General features: G+C 47.0%; 1 protein-coding gene across 9 annotated transcripts in view; it reads left to right on the top strand.

The window, feature by feature from the left end:
• The window catches only part of MIER3 (MIER family member 3), a 242,296-nt gene that overhangs the window by 159,495 nt on the left and 64,099 nt on the right, over positions 1–18,702 (top strand). For all 9 annotated transcript variants that reach the window (XM_085631370.1, XM_085631374.1, XM_085631376.1 and 6 more), the window contains one exon: positions 8,009–8,103. In XM_085631370.1, coding sequence (XP_085487496.1) covers positions 8,009–8,103 — 95 coding nt within the window. The remainder of the gene's footprint in view (positions 1–8,008; positions 8,104–18,702) is intronic.

Genomic DNA, 18,702 nt, shown 5'->3' with positions numbered 1-18,702 from the left:
CACAGTTTGTACGATTTTTAAAGACTATTTGTAGTTTGTAAAAATCACTTAGAAGAAATTTCACAGAAAAACAGTCAATGGTTTCCTATGGGAAAAAATTGGGTTAGCGGTAAGTATGATTGTAATTACTTTTCAGGGTCAGTGCTGGGCACCAAGATCCAGCACTGGGATCTCTCCTAATAGCAGGTGAGTTTTTCGATTTCGTTACTCGGTTGATTTTGGGTGAATATTTTAAAGTTTAGAAACTCCACACTTTTGGAAGAATTTTCAAGTGAAACCAGCCAATGTTACCCTATGGAAGAAAAGTGAGTTATCGGCTTTTGGGTAAGTACTCGACTGGCTGAGCCAGGGGCCTCCCAGGGTCAGGTCAGTACAGTTGTTACACCATCAGCGGCACAGGGGCAGCCGGGTGCAGAGAGAGTTAGGCCCAATGTTATCCTATGGGAGGCAGGGGGCCCTTGGTTGGTGGCTGCTGTCTAGCAGGCTACTCTACTGTGGGAGCTGGGCTTCTGGTCACTTGCTCAGGGCAAATGGGGAAGTAGGTAGGAGTAGAAGTTGCACTGCAAGGGCCACTCAGGCGGCTGGGTGCAGGGTGCTTTTGAGCCGTCGGGAGCTCAATGGATTGCAATGGAGAAGCTCAAGAACGAACAAAGGCTGCAAGCTCGGGAACGAAGATTCTTCAGGTGCGACCACCACTTCGAGAGGTAAGTTGGGTAGTTGGAGGATAGGTAGGTACCCAGGAGTTGGGCACAGGGGGCCACAGGGGACTGGGTGCAGGGGTGCCTTTTGGTGTCGGGAAATCTTTCCCTCTGTTGATTGCGGTTGGGGGGGGGTCCCTGGTTCTGAGGCTGCAGGCGTCATCAGGAGCGTCGAGGTGGGTCCTTGGGTGCCGGATTCGGGGTCACAGTCGCCGGGGGGCCGTCCTCGTGGTCTTTGTCCACTCCAGCACAGGCCAGGCTTGGCGGGTGCAGAGTGTGCAGGGTTCGCAGTTCCTGGCTGATGCCAGGGGTCAGTTACTTGCTTTGAGCTGTGCCACTGCTCGTGGGAGTCCCAGATGCTCAGAGTGGCAAGGTAGCCAGGTTCCCCGGGGTTTGTGAGGCTGCTGGCCACGGGAGATGCCGGGATTTAGCAGGAGCAGGTTCGAGGGTAGACAGGCCGGTAGAGCTGGGGCCAAAGCAGTTGGTGTTTTCCTCTTGCACGGCAGGTCTTCTTTCTTCTTGATCTTCTTTACTGTTTCGGAGTCTGGATCTAAGGAAGGAAGGTTCAGGGTGCCCCTAAATACTAGATTTAGGGGCCTTACAGGTAGGTAAAGGGCAGGGACCACTGGGTTCTTTGCCCTGGGGTGGGTACTCCCCCTATCCTGCCACTCTACTGTGGGAGGGGGGCAGTGGCCTAGTCCTGATTGGGCAGGGCTCCCCATCTTCAAGATGGTGAGAGCCCGGAGATGTTTCACCTCGCCTCCCCCACCTGAGGGGTGGGGTTGGCAGAGGCTGGCACACTCCCTGTCCTTCCTTGGGGATTCCGGCCAGTCTTCCCGCCAGAGTGGGGGTTTAGATTCGGTAGGGGCCAGTTGCTGAATACAGCAAGTGGCCTGGAGAAGCTCACAAAGGCGGCATGCCTTTGAAGCTTCCCCTGCCCATCCTGGGGGAGGAGACCTAGCACCTTGCCCAGGATGTGCATTGTTGCAGCCCAGGAGAGCGGATGGCTCTCTACCCAGGGGTCCAGCAACGTGTCTGCAGTGTGGCAGCCTAGGCAGCCCCTCAGACCAGACGTGAATTGTAGGTTATGTTCAGGGGGCATCTCTAAGATGCCCTCTGTCGTGCATTGTACTTTAAATCCTGCACTGGCATCAGTGTGGGTTTAATGTGCTGAGAAGTTTGATACCAAACTTCTCAGTCTTCTTTGGAGCCATCATGGTGCTGTGGAGTTTGTGTTGACAATCTCCCAGCACCATATACTCTTAAATGGCAACACTGCACTTACAGTTCCCAGGAATGGACCTGGGTACTGTAGGGGCACAGGGCTCATGCTCCTGTACCCACACCACTGGCATAGGGGACCCAGCTAGAGGGGTGGCTGATGTATGCCAGGGCAGTGTATGGTTGTGGGCATGGCACACAGGGATGTGTGCCATGTCGACAATCTGTTTTGTTCTATACCCAGACACATAGCCTGCAAGGGCAGTGTGTTTGTGTCAGGGTAAAGGGCCTCTAAGGGTGGCACAATAAGTGCTGCAGCCCTTAGTGGCCTTCCCTGGTCACAATGCCCTGGGTACCTAGTGTACCATTTACCAGGTGCTGACATATGGCCAGGTTTGCCAATTTGGGTTTTAGATTTCAGCACGGTTTTTAGGGAAGGAACATAGGCCCAGGGCACCTGATTGACAGGAGCCCAGGGCACCCTTGTCAAAGTACATTCAGCAATTCAGCAAAAAGTAGGGGCATACCATGCAAGAAAGATGGCACTTTCTCACAGTGGCACAGTAAGTGCTGCAGCCCTTAGAGGCCTCTCTGTTCACAGTGCCCTGAGTAACTGTGGTACAATTTACCAGGGGCTGACATGTGACCAGAGATGCCAATTGGGTTTAGGCTTCAATGCAGTTTTAGGGTACCTGATTAGCAGGAGCCTAGGGCACACGGAGTCAAAGAACATCAGCATTTTAGCAAAAGGTGGGGGCATACCATGCAAGAAAGAGGGCACTTTCTCACAAAGTACATCAGCAGTTTGGCAAAAAGTGGGGGCAACCATGCAAAAAGAGGGCACTGTCTTATAGGTAAGTACTTTTTAAGATAGGTTTTTAGTTTTTAAATGGACAGTACTGTGTTTACTGTAATGTTAACCCTTGGGAGAAAACATATACTGCATACGATCACTGGTCAACGACTTAAAGGACTGTTTTACTGGACTTGAGGTAAGTAGGGTCCAAGGCAGGACCAACAGATCACCTCGGTCGGCTCTGGGGCATCCGGTGCAGAGGTGCGTTTTGGTGTCGGGTGCCCCATTTAAGTCAATGGAAAAAGTACCTGAAAGAGAGATGCTGGGGGAGCAGTCCGGTTGAACCCAATTGGGGGGGGGGGGGGGGCAGCTGAGGTTTCGAGGGTCTCTGTGTCTGAGAGACACAGTTGATTCACTTGGACTGGGGGGAGGTGGCTTGTGTGCAGAGTTGCTTTTTCCCGCAGGGTTGTGCTGTGGGAGACGCTCCTAATTATCGGTCTCCTCCAAAAGATGCTGCAGGCAGGGACTGGGGGACCAGTCTGGATAAACCCTAAGAGGGGCTTGGCTCTTAAGGGTCACGGGACCCCACAGGCTTCTTTGATTGACTTGGACTTGTGCTTTGGGGCTCAGGTGCCTGGTTTCGATGGTCAGCGACTCTTACTTCGGGGTCCGACCTGGAGATGGGTATAAATCAGGACTGCTGGAGGCTGACATCCCTCGTCGGCTGGTAGGTCTTTGTAGGTTGGTGTCTAGATTGGACCACCACCAAGTCTTGGCTGCTGCAAGGGTCCGGTCCCCGGATATTGGTGCTGGAGTGCTCTTGGAGGATCTAGCTTCTCGTTACTCGCTGGGGCGACGAAGTTGACATCTGGGAGCACAGAACGCCATCTCCTGGGTGGCTGCTGGGTCGGAGTCCGGTGATCAGCAATTTGGTAAACAGGAGCTTGCATTTCGGTACCTTCAGGATGCTGGGAAGTAGGTAACATACTTCACAGGAAATGCCGACTGTTTTTCGCAGGGCTGGCAGTCCTCCCAGGCTGTTGGAGGTCACACTGTGGCAGGACGAGTCATTGCAATTGTCCGGAGCACTAGACAGGCTGGCAGGGTTGGCACCAAGTCAGTTGCAGGTCCTCATTTCTTTCATCTTCGGCTCCTCTTTGTCCTTCTTGAGTCAGTCGATTCTGCTTCTCTGGTGTCAGGGGCTCCCCTAAATACTAGATTTAGGGGTGTTGGGGGGGAGTGAGGGTAGTAGGCAATGGGCTAATTACCCTTGGGATCACCATACCCCCTATATGACCACTTCCTGTGAGGAGTGGGCATAGCCCTGCCCCAGAGCTTCTTGTTTCACATAAAAACAATATGGTGGGACCCTTCCTTCGTGGAGCACATCTGGTAACCCTCTTTAGGGGTGTGAATAGCACGTGTGTTCAATATTCCCACTGCATAGCTAATTTCCCGTCTGTCCTGGTGCTAAATGGGCCACAGGGCAGAGGGTGGCATTTTCCAGGTCTGGAGGAAGCCAGGGTCGCACATCAAAGGCAGCAGGGACTTTGAAGGCTCTGGCCTTGATGTGCAGATCCCCTAGGCATGTGGTTGGAGGAGATGATAATCCCTCCTGCCAGAGCAGGCAATGTTCATTACCTACTGAGAGTGCGGGCTTTCACCTCAGAGGGTCAGAAACTAATCTGTGATAGCAGGATGTACAGGACCAGTCAACCATCGCGCTAGAGGGCTAGTAGGTTTCAGGGGGCACCTCCAGGGTGCCCTCTGGGTGAAGGTCATAATAAATCCTGTACTGGAATCAGTATGGATTTATGAAGACAAAGTGTTTGATATCAAGCTCCATAGGTTTCAGTGAAGCCATTATGTAGCTAGGTAACTCATATTGATCAGTGCCCAGTATATACCTTAACATGGCTTCCCTTTTCACTTCTCTGGTAATCTAGACTAGATATCAGTGGCATATCTGCTCATGCAGATAGGTCCTCACATAAGATGTAATGCACCCGATCATAGGCTATTAGGCCTGCTGTAGGGGTGACTTGCATATCATATGCAGTTACTTGTGCCTGGCACACAAGGGTGTGTACCATGTCACGCTTTCACCATGCTTTGCACCATGTCACACAGCCTGCAATTGCAGTCTGAAGGCAATTTGTATGGAGGTACCTTAGGGTTGCATCAGACATGCTGCAGCCCTTAGATTACCCCTATGGACCAGGGGGCACCATTTACAAGGGACTACCAGGGGTGCTTTATGGTGTGCCAATTGTATCTGTTTCCCTTGTTTAGGTAAACAGCATTGGGGCTTGGTAGCAGGCTTCCATTGCACTTCCAGTCGAAAACATCAGTATTGGTAGAAAAATGTGGGGGTCAATTTACAAAAAGGGGCTTTTTCTACAGTTTCCTTATGAGGACAGACTATCATCTATACAGAGAAAATGCCATTTCCTGAAAGACCATTTTAAGTAGTAGAGCAAGTCCTTTTTCTTTTAGACAGCATGGCATCCTGCTTCATCATAATACACAATGCCAGGCTGCATATGTACTCTTCAAGTGTGTGTAGAAAACACATGGTTTCAAATATCACACCAATGGGAGGACAGGAATCATGTAGACATGAATTCCATTCAGTCCCTAGTATGGTGATGAAAGAAAAAAATGCCCTTGGAAGCTACTTTTCAAAAGCTCCAACATAAACCATTGTAATAGGTACCTCGCTGGAAGGTTGAGGAGCCAGTGTGGACTGTCCCAGTTCCGGGAAAAGTAATCTCCCATCTGAGCATAAATTGCATGATTGCTGCATTTTAGAGCAGTCCCTCTAAATCGGCCTCCTCCTGAAGGACACACTGAGGATGCATTCACACAACTAACTAGCAAACTAGAACAAGTGAATCGAGTGCAAGCAATCTGGCATTGGTGTCTGACAAACACCATCCGTACTGTATCTACCAGGTCTGCAGAAGTGGAAGACTAATGTCACAAGCATTCCATTGAAAACAAGTGGGTGCTATGGCTAATTTATGTCAGACATCCTTGAAGCCTTGGAACTCCATGTGCTGATTTATTCACAGCCTAAAAGCCAATTTGCTAAAGACCTGATCCATGGATAATGCTCTAATAGTAGACTTGCCATGCATTTTAATCTAAGCTTTTCTTCTGATTTCTCTGCAAGGTAGCCTATGTGGTCTAAAGCAAAGATGGTGTTCTGATCTGCTTTGCCTGTCACTAACTATCCAGGAGACTCTGCTGGATGGGCCTTGTTGCCAGTATTGTTGGGTAAAATCCTCCACCCTAGCCGACTGGCTCTCTTGAAGACACTGGTGCCTGTGTACCTACTGGATGATCACCTGAATAAGCCGCTGATTCACTGCGTGGCCTTTTCTTGGATTCCTGCAGTAGTCCTCTACTATGCAGTATACAGTTTTGGGTACTCTTACCATTGCCCCCCCAAAGCCACAATTCTTGTGTGTTCCCAGTGAATCATGTTCTAGTGACCTAATGTTGGTCACTGACGGCCAGTTATGGGCACTGTCCTGTCACTTGAATTCCAGGGACAAGATAAGGGTCTAATTCCTGTGCCTTTAAGTGGGACTGATGAATTTTCCAGTTACTGGCAGGGAGGTATGATTCAAAGGTGTTTGCCACCAAACACGACATGTGTCTAAGCAGCCGTTTTAAAGTTAGCATTTACCGCGAGGTTATAATGGACTTAAATATATATGGTTGGCTGCATCACAGACAACCCCGGAGAATAGGTTCCGAAGGCTGCAGAGGTGCCCTACTCACATAAGACCCAGCACCCTGCCTTCAGAATTGTTAAGGCCTGCCATAGGGGTGACTGGTAGTTTTATATGTGTAGTGATTTAGAATAGATGTAGGGAACCTATATCTAAGTAAGGGGTGCATGCACCTCCTTACACAGGCTGCAGTAGCAGACCTGTGGTGTCATTTTGAATGGCCTCTGAGGGGTGGCACAATACATGCTTCAGCCCCTGGGAGGCCTCTGGGTTACCTATGCCCTGGGTACATGGTGTACCATATACTAGGGACTGATAAGGGTACCCCAGAATCCAATCTGGAGTTTATCTAAAGTAAATGCAATCCATTTACAGGAGAAAGCAGATAGACTGGGGTCCTGAATAGCAGGATCCAAGTCAGTCTAAGTCAAAAACTGTGATACATCAGCAAAAAGTGGGGGTAACCATAAGAGGCAGATCCTACTCTCCTACAGACTGGTACATTTTTTAGTAAATGTTCTTGGAGTGGCCCTGGCACCATATATTCTTCAAGGAGGAGTCTCAAGATCTCTCCAGTCCAAAGACGACTACAAAGAAAAACGATTTGCAAACATCTGCACTCAACACCAGATGGCAGGTGTATGCAAAGCATTTGAATTTACAACACTACTAGCTACAAGCATATGGGGGGGGGGGGGCATAACATCTTTTTATCCACTCAGGATACTACCTGTAATCCAGTGATCGTCTCATAACCCCACAGAGTCCTTATACGCTGTGAATGCAATTTACTCCCATCACCTGCAAGATCAATTCATATCAATCACCCTTCTACTATATTCTAGGAGATGAGGGAGAACAATTGACGTACAGTAGAGTCTGGTCTATAGGCTAATTCCATTGCAGAAACGTGAAGCACCTTTAGTAGACTTGTAGATCAAGTAAACGAGAAAAAGAAAATAAGGCACACTAGGGCCCACATAAAGATGAGGCTGACTGGGGGCCCACAGCTTCTGTACACTGTTCTAATTCTTCCACATAAACTTAATTTTACCCTGCCCTCGCTGTATTTTTTTTTTTTTTTTTTTTTTTTGCCTCTAATCCTGTAGTTTAGATTGTGTTCATTTTAAGAAAAATGTCTCAGAACTCTGCAGCTCTCTTTAACACATTTAAGGAATCCTAGAGAATAGTTTCCGATCAACCAGATATTTGTTGTAACTCCTATTCAGCTGACATTGTGTGGTGGTTTGTTTCACTAAATTATATATTGATTTGGACAAACGCCTCACCTTTGTTCTGTGGCATCATTAACCACTATCCGCATTTCCTTCAGCTAGTAATCATTTCTTTACCCATTATGATCTAGAAATCTGCCCCCATAGCTAGTATTGTGTTGTAGTCTCCCAATATTTTTGATAATAGCAATTTGTTGATGAGAAATGCTTGTTTGCAATTTTATTTGGCATTTGAAACTAGTTTAAAACGGTCAAGTCCAAATGTACAATAGGATGCTAATTTCATAATTGATGGAGATATTTTTCTGCACTTTACAGATGATATGGCTGCATGGACAGAAGACGAATGCAGAAATTTTGAGCATGGACTTCTAATTTATGGAAAGGATTTTCATCTTATCCAAAAGCATAAGGTAAGCATTAAATATGAACAGTTGAAAGAAAGCCTGTCAGATTCATTCTTAAGACAATTCAGCTTAGGGCATTGTCATCAGAAGTTCTCATTCATGGAGTGAGGTGGTTTTAAAAATAACTGTGTCCAACGTTTGAAATATGGTTTAGAGGGTAAGTCCTCATATTAGTCACTTTGAGTTGCATGATTTGATATTACCACGCTTTTGTATGTTTACGCTTTTTCTGTATTCAATGCATACAGCTTCATATATAGGCCAAGGAATTCAAAACCTCCTGTGTACAACCCATATTATGAGCTTTCCTGAACTACTGTTTTTGAATTCTTTGATTCGACATGTGTAATCTTCTGTTCTCACTATTTCATGATTTGATGTTTGTCATTTGTTGGAGAACTGTTTTTCTTTTGAACATCTGCTAAGTGAAGACCCGGCTTTCAGTGGATAATTTCTGAGTTCGTACAGCCACATCAGTTTACGGTTTACTGCTGGTTAAGAATGAGTATGCATGGTGATATATAACATGGCCTGCATAAAATAGTTTACATTTGGAAGGCTCAGTGTAGATGTTCCCTTTCCTCACCTACGTGTGCTCTGCCAAGTCTTTTCTCACAAATTGTTGTATGTTTTTCACTATTCATTTCTTTCCTTTGCATCAGTCAGTTCAACTGCTTGCACCTTCATGGGTCTCCTCTTATGTAGCTTTTGAATTGCACTCTTGTCATTGGCAATTCTTCTGAAGGGTTCTTTATAAGTAAGTGTATATTCTTTGCAGGCTAGGTGACGACTAACAGATTACCTCTATCCCTCTTTAGGTCTCGCTCTCGAGACCTATTGTAGCCGAGATGCCTCTCAAGGGAGACAGACTGGGGCACGCGCAGATTGTTGATTGCTGTCTGTGAACGCGCTTCACATGTTCTCTCTTGCAACTCTTTATAGCTAACACCAACGGCTCCGCTTGGAGTCTGAGGCGATTGTGCTTCTTCTTACATGTACACTTGCCTAAACTTTTTAACTCAAGGTAATTTGGGTCTACTTACATCTGTCCCAATGGCAGTGCGCTCTCCCCACCAATGCTCCTATACCGTATGCCTGCTGCTACAGCTCTACTAATGTGCCCCAGCTATGCCAATACTGTGCCGGTGATTCCAAGGACATCAACTTGTAACTACACAGTCTTGGACCCAGCTGAGCTAGCTAGCAGACTGCTCTCAAACTGCTCTCCCGTCTCATTTTACCGCCAAACACTATACAAGCGTCCAGACGGGGGCCAGGCGAAGCAGGAAAACACACAGTATTCATGCCGTTGGGCCCCAAGGGCCTTGCTCTGTCCTCCAGAATCCACAATCAGCGGGCCGCCCTACTCGGGAGAAAAGTCTGCTTTTCTGTTAAATTTAATCACTTTCAAGAGCAAGAGACTCGCGGCTTGTTATTGCCGTGTTACCGCCTCGTGGCTGTGCTCGTGACCGCGCGCCCGTTCGTTTTGTGTAGTCTGTAATGCGTGGTGCGTAATGCGTGATGGGAGGTGCAGGGTGGCTGGAGTCTCCGCGCGATCTCCAGCAGCCAAGAACAGAGGACGGTGAGTAACTGGGCATTTCAGTTCTGTTAAGGATTCGGAGGCAATGATTATGCTTTCCTTCCTTCACTTTTTTATACAATCTAATCAAACAGTAGCCACTAGAAACAAACAAAACTAACTTTCCCAGAAACATCTGGAAACAAGCATTTGCAATGCAATAGGTCTTGCATTTACGCGTGTTTAAGCTATTGACATTGTAACGGATAATGCGTTTTATTTATGTTTTAAAAACGAAAACATTAAAAAAGGCATTGTCATTTACAATGCCAATAGCTCAAACTCGCGTAAATGCGAGACCTATTGCATTGCAAATGCTTGTTATGACTGGGTGTTAGCCCAAAGGACTGTCTAGGCACCTCGGTTTATACTGAGATACCCACTGGTTTTACAGTGGGTTTATATTGTGCCATCATTTAGGTTTGTGGAAAGGACCTCTTTTGTATGAAACCCCCTTCCAAGTTTTTGGGCTGATGCAGGTTTTTCTTGTCTGTAGTGCACTAGACCCTACTCTTGAAACCTGGTGTATGTGCTGTGACCCCACTAGTGGACTTTCACTACTTAATTGTGCCACCACTACAGTGACAAGGTGAAAACACGACCATAGGTCTGCCACTGCAGCCTGTCCAGACAGCTTTAAACCTCCCAAAGTGGACTTGGCAGGTCAAAACCTTATTTTTTAGGTTGAGCCTAGAGACAGCGTTCATGTGCTACTCTGCGAGGCATGCTGTAATTACTTATGTTGGCTTTTTGGCATGCTCATGCTTTCTATTCGTTATTTGTGTGATGTTGTAAAATCCTGGTATTTTATTGGTGCATTTGTTAAATTTGTCCCTCCTTTGTGTGCTTAGTTCCCTCCCATAGCGACTGGCCCTCTTACATGTACTTGATCTCTCCTGCCAGTCTATGCTGGTTGCGGCACACTTTTTCTGTTTTTCCTCTCGTCTCGTTTGCGGTTGGCAGGTCTTCGGAATGCTTGTGCTTTTTACACTATAAACAAAAAGCACTTATCAATGAGGTACAAAATTAATCCTCTTTGAGGGTACAAACATCGCTGGGGTGCAGTTACTGAGCAGTAATGGCCCAGTCCGCCATAACCTCGCCTTGTGTCCGGCAGACAATCTGCTGTTTTAATTGCCCATTTCCTCTCCAGGGCTCCTCTACCCAGGTAACATTCACACATCTTTCCCAGGGAAGGAGCTCTGGGGTAGCAACTGCTGTGTGACACAGCCCCCAGATGGCAGAATGCTATTGGATTAGTACCTTACACGTGCACAAGAGCATGGCAATATTCCATGGCACAATGTGATGGACATGTTATCTTGCACAATAGTCAGAGAATATCCCTTTGTATAATATGATGCGCATTCTCTAGAGCAAAGCGCTGAGTAACATCAATGGCACAATATATGAGGCACATTCCATGGTGCTAGGTCAAATACATGCTCCCCAGAACACAGTGGCCAGGTTACGTAATATAATAAAAAGATAATGTTAGCTCTATGGCTAACGCAAGTGCTTGCTTCTGATATCTGTGTGCCACATACAGTTCACAGGTTCAAGCACAACTTCACTCTTCATGTTTACAAAAATGGTAAACTGGGTAACAATAACATCAATTATCCACAGGGAAGTGGTCTTACAAATACAGGATGGAAATGTAATCTGTCAAAATATGCGTAAGTTGCACCTGCCCTTATTTAACGTTAAACTAACTGTGCTTAAAAAAGCTCTGCAAGATGTAAAGTTGCACAGAAAATGCTCCAGACTGGAATTATGATGCAAACGTACAAATAGTTGTTGATCACATGCAGACGGACTTTTTTTTTTGTTAGTTAAATTGGGCTTAATTAAAATGAAAATACTCCTTTTAAGTGGGGAAAAACCTTTGCATGATCAAAGAAAATCTGGGAAGCTTTGCCCACTAAATGTATGAAATTTACATGTGATAACATTTGCACAGCTCTGATGGTGGCCAGTTTATATACGCAGTTGGACAGTGTATTACACTACATGTAGAATTACAACGTGCTGATCTCTCATCGCGTGACTTGGACACAATCGGTTTTGCAGTTACATAATCTGTGGCCACATAGCCTGCTATTGGGGATCTTTATCATCACACTATATGCGGAAATGTAATTTAATACTGCGGCATCACGGGCTCCTCCTGTCTGCTTTATTAGCTACGGCGTTGCAGACCAGTGGCTAAAGCGGTTTATGAGTGTTTGAGCCTGAGTAAATAAGGTTGTATCCTTTTTATTTACACACATCACAGTGGGCTGCCGTAAGCTGTATTTCCAAAAGTGATGCCTTACAGTTCCGCATAATCTCACACAGGATGTGTAGACCTGTGGCTGAAGCTGCTTAAGCGGCATTCTGAGTGGATGGCGCCTGAGTTAATACAGGTTGTATAGTAGTTTTTATTTACACACTTCACAGTGAGTTGCTGTGAACAGTGTTCCCATAGATGCCTCACAATTCCACACCATTTCGCACGGAGGATGTGCAAACATGTGGTTGATCTGCTTATACGACATTCTTAGTGGCTGATGCATGCCTTAATACAGGTCGTCGTATAGTTTATATTTACACACAGCGTGGGTTGCCATGAGTAGCGTTCTCAAATGTGATGCCTCACAATTCCACATAATTTCACAATGAGTTTCTGGTGGGAGAATGGGGATACATTCCAAACTAGCATTTGTAATGCAATATGTCTCGCATTTGCGAGGGTTTGAGCTATTGGAATTGCAAATGACAATGCCTTTTATTTATGTGTTTTGAAAACCTGCAACAGGTGCATAAACACACACTTTGTACTTATAGTCCTTGCTTACAAGAAGCAAGGCTGCCACTAAAAGAGGAGCAGGTACTGCCAGCCTTGCTTCTCGTAAGCAACGACTAGAAGTACAAAGTGCGTGTTTACGAACCACTTGCAGGTTTTCAAAACACTAGGGTACCATTGGCCAATAGCTTGCTTAATCTCCACAATGGCCCCTCGCGGCGGGATGCCTGGCTTTCACCTTGTGGATGCCCTGCTGGGTTATCTCACAGGGGAATACCAGGACGGGTTCCCTAAGCAAGCGCTTGGAGACCGGTTGGTGATTTGCGCTATATAAATATCTGTACATTTACATTTACATCTACATTTACATTGGCTAATTGGTCCCTCTAGCCACCTCGGTAAGTGCTAACCTCCATTGGGAACCACCAAATATGTTACTCCAAGATATCAAATTAATCGTTACCTCAAACCAGACTCATTGCTAATATCGGATTTGAGGTAACTTTTAATTGATTTTGGAAAGTCACCACTTTGTTGCCTAAACCTTCAGCAACTTTTCTTGTTTATCTGCAGCAGTTGTTACCTGGGCGCCTCACAGGGGAAGAAGTCTTGCACCGTATTTGTTAGGGTGAGGAGGGTATCCTGGAATTGTCTGAGGGCCAAACCCCAGAAAGTGATGTAAATTGGAAGGGCTGGCTCGTGGAATGTGTTTAATTCAAGGGACTGGCAGGGAGGACTGTGCCTACTCTGCCCACTTATGTAAGAAGAGCTTCACTTGTGGCCAGAGACTGCTCAGCTGCTCCCTGGACCCAGCAAAGAGGATGCACCAAAGACTGTACTACACTTGCTGAACCTGAGGGACTCGGAGAGGACTGCCTCTGCAGTGGCCACTCGTGGAAAAAAAATCAACTTGTGCCAGAACAGAAGTGACTCCATAAACTAGGTGGCTAACTCCCTTTTCAACAGCAGAAACACAGAAGCTGAAAGGGGCCTTCATTTTTGAGAGCCCAGCTGTCCAGGATCACCTGCCTGCCTCACCTGCCTCCCACCGGCCACCGAGATAGAGTTCAAACCTGCCCCCAAGTCTGTGAGATCCGTGGCCATTGGCAAAGTGGACCCTGGAACAAAGAAACACTCACTTGTGGACAAACCCAGACTGCTGTAACCGGAGACCAGTCCACCAGTGACAATTAGACCTGCACAGGACTTCATGGGGCATAGTGGGAGATAGAATCCTGAGGCTACAGAAGACTCCTGAAGCTCGTGGGTTCCGGGTTGGTTCCACGAACATTCACTGCACCTCTTCCACAGCTCCAGCGTCTTCAGAATCCTTAGCATCTTGCATCCCCAGCATCAGGAAAACCTCATTGCTGGAACCTCGATCTCAGTGAAATCTTTTATGATGAGACTCAGCGTGTCAGACCTGACAGTAACGGTCGCCCCAGACCTAACTGGCTCCCAACCCTTTGAGGCAAGGCCAAGCAGTGATTACTAGTTGCACTAGCCTTTGGCTCAGGAACCGCAACACTGATTACAAAGATTTATTGCCACTTAAAATAAGTTACTTATCTTTTAAAATTCATATCTCCTGTTCCCTACAATAGATTTGTTTTGGTTTTGGTGACTAAGAGAAAAATACACTTTATTATTAAAAATTGGTGTTTGATTTATTAAGTGTCTTGTTTCTTTCTTACCTGTTTTGGTAATTCTGAATGCTTTGCACTTGACTAAGCCTGGCTGTTGTGTGCCACAGCTACCGATAGCTGAGCTAAAGGATTTGTTAAAGAAACCTAACTAGACCTGATCGAGACTGTGACACTATTACATGCTGAGATCTCACAACCACACAATATAATAATCTCCTTTGCTGCAACATGATTTAGTTGTCTTGACTCAGAGCAACCCCCGTTTGCTGCCTTGTCACCATCCTTCGTCGTTGGGGTCTTACATGTAGCCCTGTGGGGGCCTCAATGCATAGTGCCCTTTTTGGCCTCCCCCAAATCTTTTGAGTACCTGGTACAAGAACTCTGGCTGAGGGGGGTCCCTGAGTCTTAGCACCCGGTTTTGATTTTCCTGCATCCCAATGAAAACACTGTGTCTAGTTGCTGTGCTCGAACAAACTTCTGCGGGACACCTTAGAAAAGGTGTGGTGCCTTGCCCAGTGAGATTTTCGGAAAAGCTGTGGGAATTTTCTTCAGTGAACTCTACAGTTAAGAGAAACTCCAGGAGGTACATCACAACTTTCCTTGGACGGCTGGTTCTAATTCTCACTGAGAGTGGCTTCTGCCCCCTCAGTATAATCTCTGGCAGTGGTGGCAGCTGAAAAGATTTACCTTTTCGATTAAAATCTGTGAGAAAATGCCATCTTTCTTGCATGGTATGTCCCCACTCTTTGCTGAATTTCTGAATGTACTTTGAGTGTGCCCTGGACTCCTGCCAATCAGGTGCCCAGGGCCTATGTTCCTTCCCTAAAACCCAAATTGGCAAACCCTGGGCACATGTCAGCCCCAGGTAAATGATACCCTAGGTACCCAGGGCCTTGTGACCAGGGAAGGCCTCTAAAGGCGGCAGCAGTTATTGTGCCACCCTTAGAAGCCCTGTACTCTAACACAAACACACTGCCCTTGCAGGCTGAGTGTCTGGGTACAAGACAAAACAAGAGTCGACATGGCACACATCCCTGTGTGCCATGCCCACAACCTACACTGCCCTGGCATACATCAGCCACCCCTCTAGCTGGGTGCCCTATGCCAGTGGTGTGGGCACAGGAGCATGAGCCCTGTGCCCCTACAGTACCTAGGTCCATTCCTGGGCACTGTAAGTGCAGTGCTGCCATTTAAGAGTATATGGTGCTGGGAGCTCGTCAAACATGAACTCCGCAGCACCATGATGGAAACACTGAAGACTGAGAAGTGTGGTATCAAACTTCTCAGCACATTAAACCTGCCAGTGTGAGATTTAATGTACAAAGCACTACAGAGGGCATCTTAGCGATGCCCCCTGAAACCTAACCTACAATCCACGTCTTGTCTGAGAGGCTGCCACACAGCAGACATGTTGCTGGACCCCTGGGTGGAGAGCCCCCGCTCTCCTGGGCCTGCAACAATGCACATCCTGGGCGAGGTGCTAGGTCTCCTCCCCCAGGATGGGCAGGGGGAAGCTTCAAAGGCATGCCGCCTTTGTGAGCTTCTTCAGGCCACTTGCTGTACTCAGCAACTGGCCTCCACCGGTTCTGACCCCCACTCTGGTGGGAAGACTGGCTGGAAACTCCAAGTAAGGACAGGGGATGTGCCAGCCCTGCCAACCACACCCCTCAGGTGGGGGAGGCAAGGTGAAGCACATCTCCGGGCCCTCGCCATCTTGAAGATGAGGAGCCCTACCCAATCAGGACTAGGCCACTGCCCCCCTCCCAAAGGAGAGTGGCAGGATAGGGGTTGTACCCACCCCAGGACAGGGACCCATTGGTCCCGGCCCTTCACCTACCTGTAACGCCCCTAAATCTAGTATTTAGGGGCACCCTGAACCTTCCTTCCCCAGATTCGAGATTCCGAAATCCGAAGAAGATCTAGAAGAAAGAAGACCTGCCCTGCAGCTGCTAAGAAGAGGAAGACACAAACTGCTTTGGCCCCAGCCCTACCGGCCTGTTGACCCTCGAACCTGCTCCTGCTCCAACCCGGCATCTCTTGTGGCCAGCAACCTCACAAACCCCGGAGGACCTGGCTACCTTTTGACTCTAAGCCCCTGGGACTCCCATGAGTAGAGGCTCTACTCAAAATCGACTTCTAATCCCTGGCAGCAGCCCGGAACCGCGACCCCAGCACACTCTGCACCAGCCAAGCCTGGCCTGTGCCGGAGTGAACAAAGACCACGAGGACGACCCCACAGCGACTGTGACCCCGAGTCCGGCACCCAAGGACCTCCCTCGACACTCCTGAAGAAGCCTGCAGCCTCAGAACAAGGTGCCCCCCCCAACCGTGATCAACAGAGGGTAAGATTTCCCGACACCAAAAGGCACCCCTGCACCTGGCGCCCCGCGGCCCCCTGTGCCCAATCCCGGGTTACCTACCTATCCTCCAACTACCCAACTTACGTCTCGAAGTGGTGGTGGCACCTGAAGAATCCTCGTCCCCGAGCTTGCAGTCTTTTTCTAAACCAGAGATTTCCCATTGAAATCAATTGAGCGCCCGAAGGCTCAAAAGCACCCTGCACCCAGCCGCCCGAGTGGCCCTGGCAGTGCAACCTCTACACCTATCTACTTCCCCACTTGCCCTGAGTAAGTGACCAGGAGCCCAGCTCCCACAGCCGCGTGGCCTGCTAGTCAGCAGCCACCAACCAAGGCCCCCCTACCTCTCATAGGATAACATTGGGCCTAACTCTCTCTGCACCCGTTCGCCCTTGTGCCGCTGGGGGTGAACTAACTGTACCTACCTGCCCCTGGGAGACCCCTGAGTCTATGCCCAGAACCTTAACTCTGCCAGTCGAGTAAGTACCTTTAAACCGATAACTCAATTTTCTCCATAGGGTAACATTGACTGGCTTTTTCTGAAATTTCTTCTAAGTGTGGACTTTTCAAAACTTTAAATATTCACCAAAAATCAGCCGAGTAACGAAAATACTCACCTGCTCTTAGGTGAGCTCCCAGTGCTGGATCTTGGTGCCCAGCTGCACTTACCAATAACCCAATTTTCTGCCATAGGAAATCATTGACTGTTTTTCTGTGAAATTTCTTCTAAGTGTCAATTTCTGCAATCTTTAAATATTCTTTAAAAATCGTATAATATCTGAAAACGTAATTACTTACCTGTTTTGGATAAAGGTCCCAGTACTGAGTCTAGGTACCCAGAACTGAGTCTAGGTACCCAGAACTGGATTACAAAAGTAACGAGAACATACTATACCTGCTACTTGAATTTTCTGCCATAGGGAATCATTGACTGTTTTCTATGAAATATTTTCTAAGTGTCAACTTTTAAAATAGCAAAATATTGTCTAAAAATCATCACAATAATTAAGGCGACGTTTATCACTTGATTCCATGTACTGACCCAGGACTGAATCTAGGATCCAGTCCTGTAATTCCAAAAGTAATCCTAAAAGTGGCAAATAACATGAAAACTTCCATTGAACTCAGTGCATTATTGTGTTTAACCCCTTCCATGCTGCGCAAATTCCGCCGCTGTGCTGACGGAATCTTGCGCGGGCGTGGTCATGACGGAACGGTTCCGTCATGAGCACAGCTCAACCGTGGCTCATGACGGAACCGTTCCGTCATGAGCACCGAAGGGGTTAAAATAGTGTTGCCTATTGCAACCACTTGTAACTGTTTACAAAAGTCAATTGCATATTGCAAAAGTATTTATATAAAGCATCTCATTCTGAGAAAGTATATTTTAATTCCAATTGTTGGTTCTAAAATAAAACAAGCATATATTTTTTATATATAATCCATTGGCCTAGAGTTCAGATATTGAGTGTGTGAGACCATTTGCTGACTGAGTGTGTACAACAAATGCTTTACACTGTCCTCTGATACTGCCTTACTGCTCGACCAAGCTACCCCTTTAGAGAGTAAGGTTATATCTAACTTTAGCCTCTGCCAAGCCTCTGGGGACTGTGGATGCTGTACACACTGTACCTATTTGGGAACAGTATATACAGAGCCGCTTTCTCACAAAATCTTATAGAGACTAGGAAATGTGCAGGGTGGCAGTGCTCTTTCTTTCTTTTTCTTTTTCTTTCTTCGTCCCAAAACCCACTATCTTTTTTCTGTTGTTGGAAAAGATCATTCTCCTCTATCCTTGCTTTCCAACTAATAGTTAAGTTACCTAGATAGTGGTGTGCTTTTGGTCCAATGCACTATATTCCCAGTAACCTCCCCAAACCTCTACTATTTGCCAGAATGTTTGTTTATACCAAGAGTTTACATACTTAGGTGTACTCAGATTTGGGTCACAGTTTTGAGTAACAGTTTCTGGTCACACCACTTAATGGCAAGGTAACCATGAAATTAAATTAAAAAAGGAGAACCCTGAAGTAGGTGGCCCTTGAGCTAGGGTTAACGTTAACTTCAAGGAGAACTTCAGTTGGTTGATAGCTACTATAGGAAAGTGGGTTTCTGTGGCAGTAAACCCCCCCCCCCCCTTCCACTTTTTGCCAGATTTCTGATGCACTTTGACTTGATGTGTGCCCTGGGTCCAATCGGGTTCCCAGGGCATGTGTTTTTTCCAAAAACGGTACC

This window comes from Triturus cristatus, chromosome 2_1 (genome assembly GCF_964204655.1).
Source record: "Triturus cristatus chromosome 2_1, aTriCri1.1, whole genome shotgun sequence".
Taxonomy (NCBI): Eukaryota; Metazoa; Chordata; class Amphibia; order Caudata; family Salamandridae; genus Triturus; species Triturus cristatus.
The sequence above is the reverse complement of the archived record's forward strand: the minus strand, read 5'-3'. Positions and strand labels throughout refer to the sequence as shown.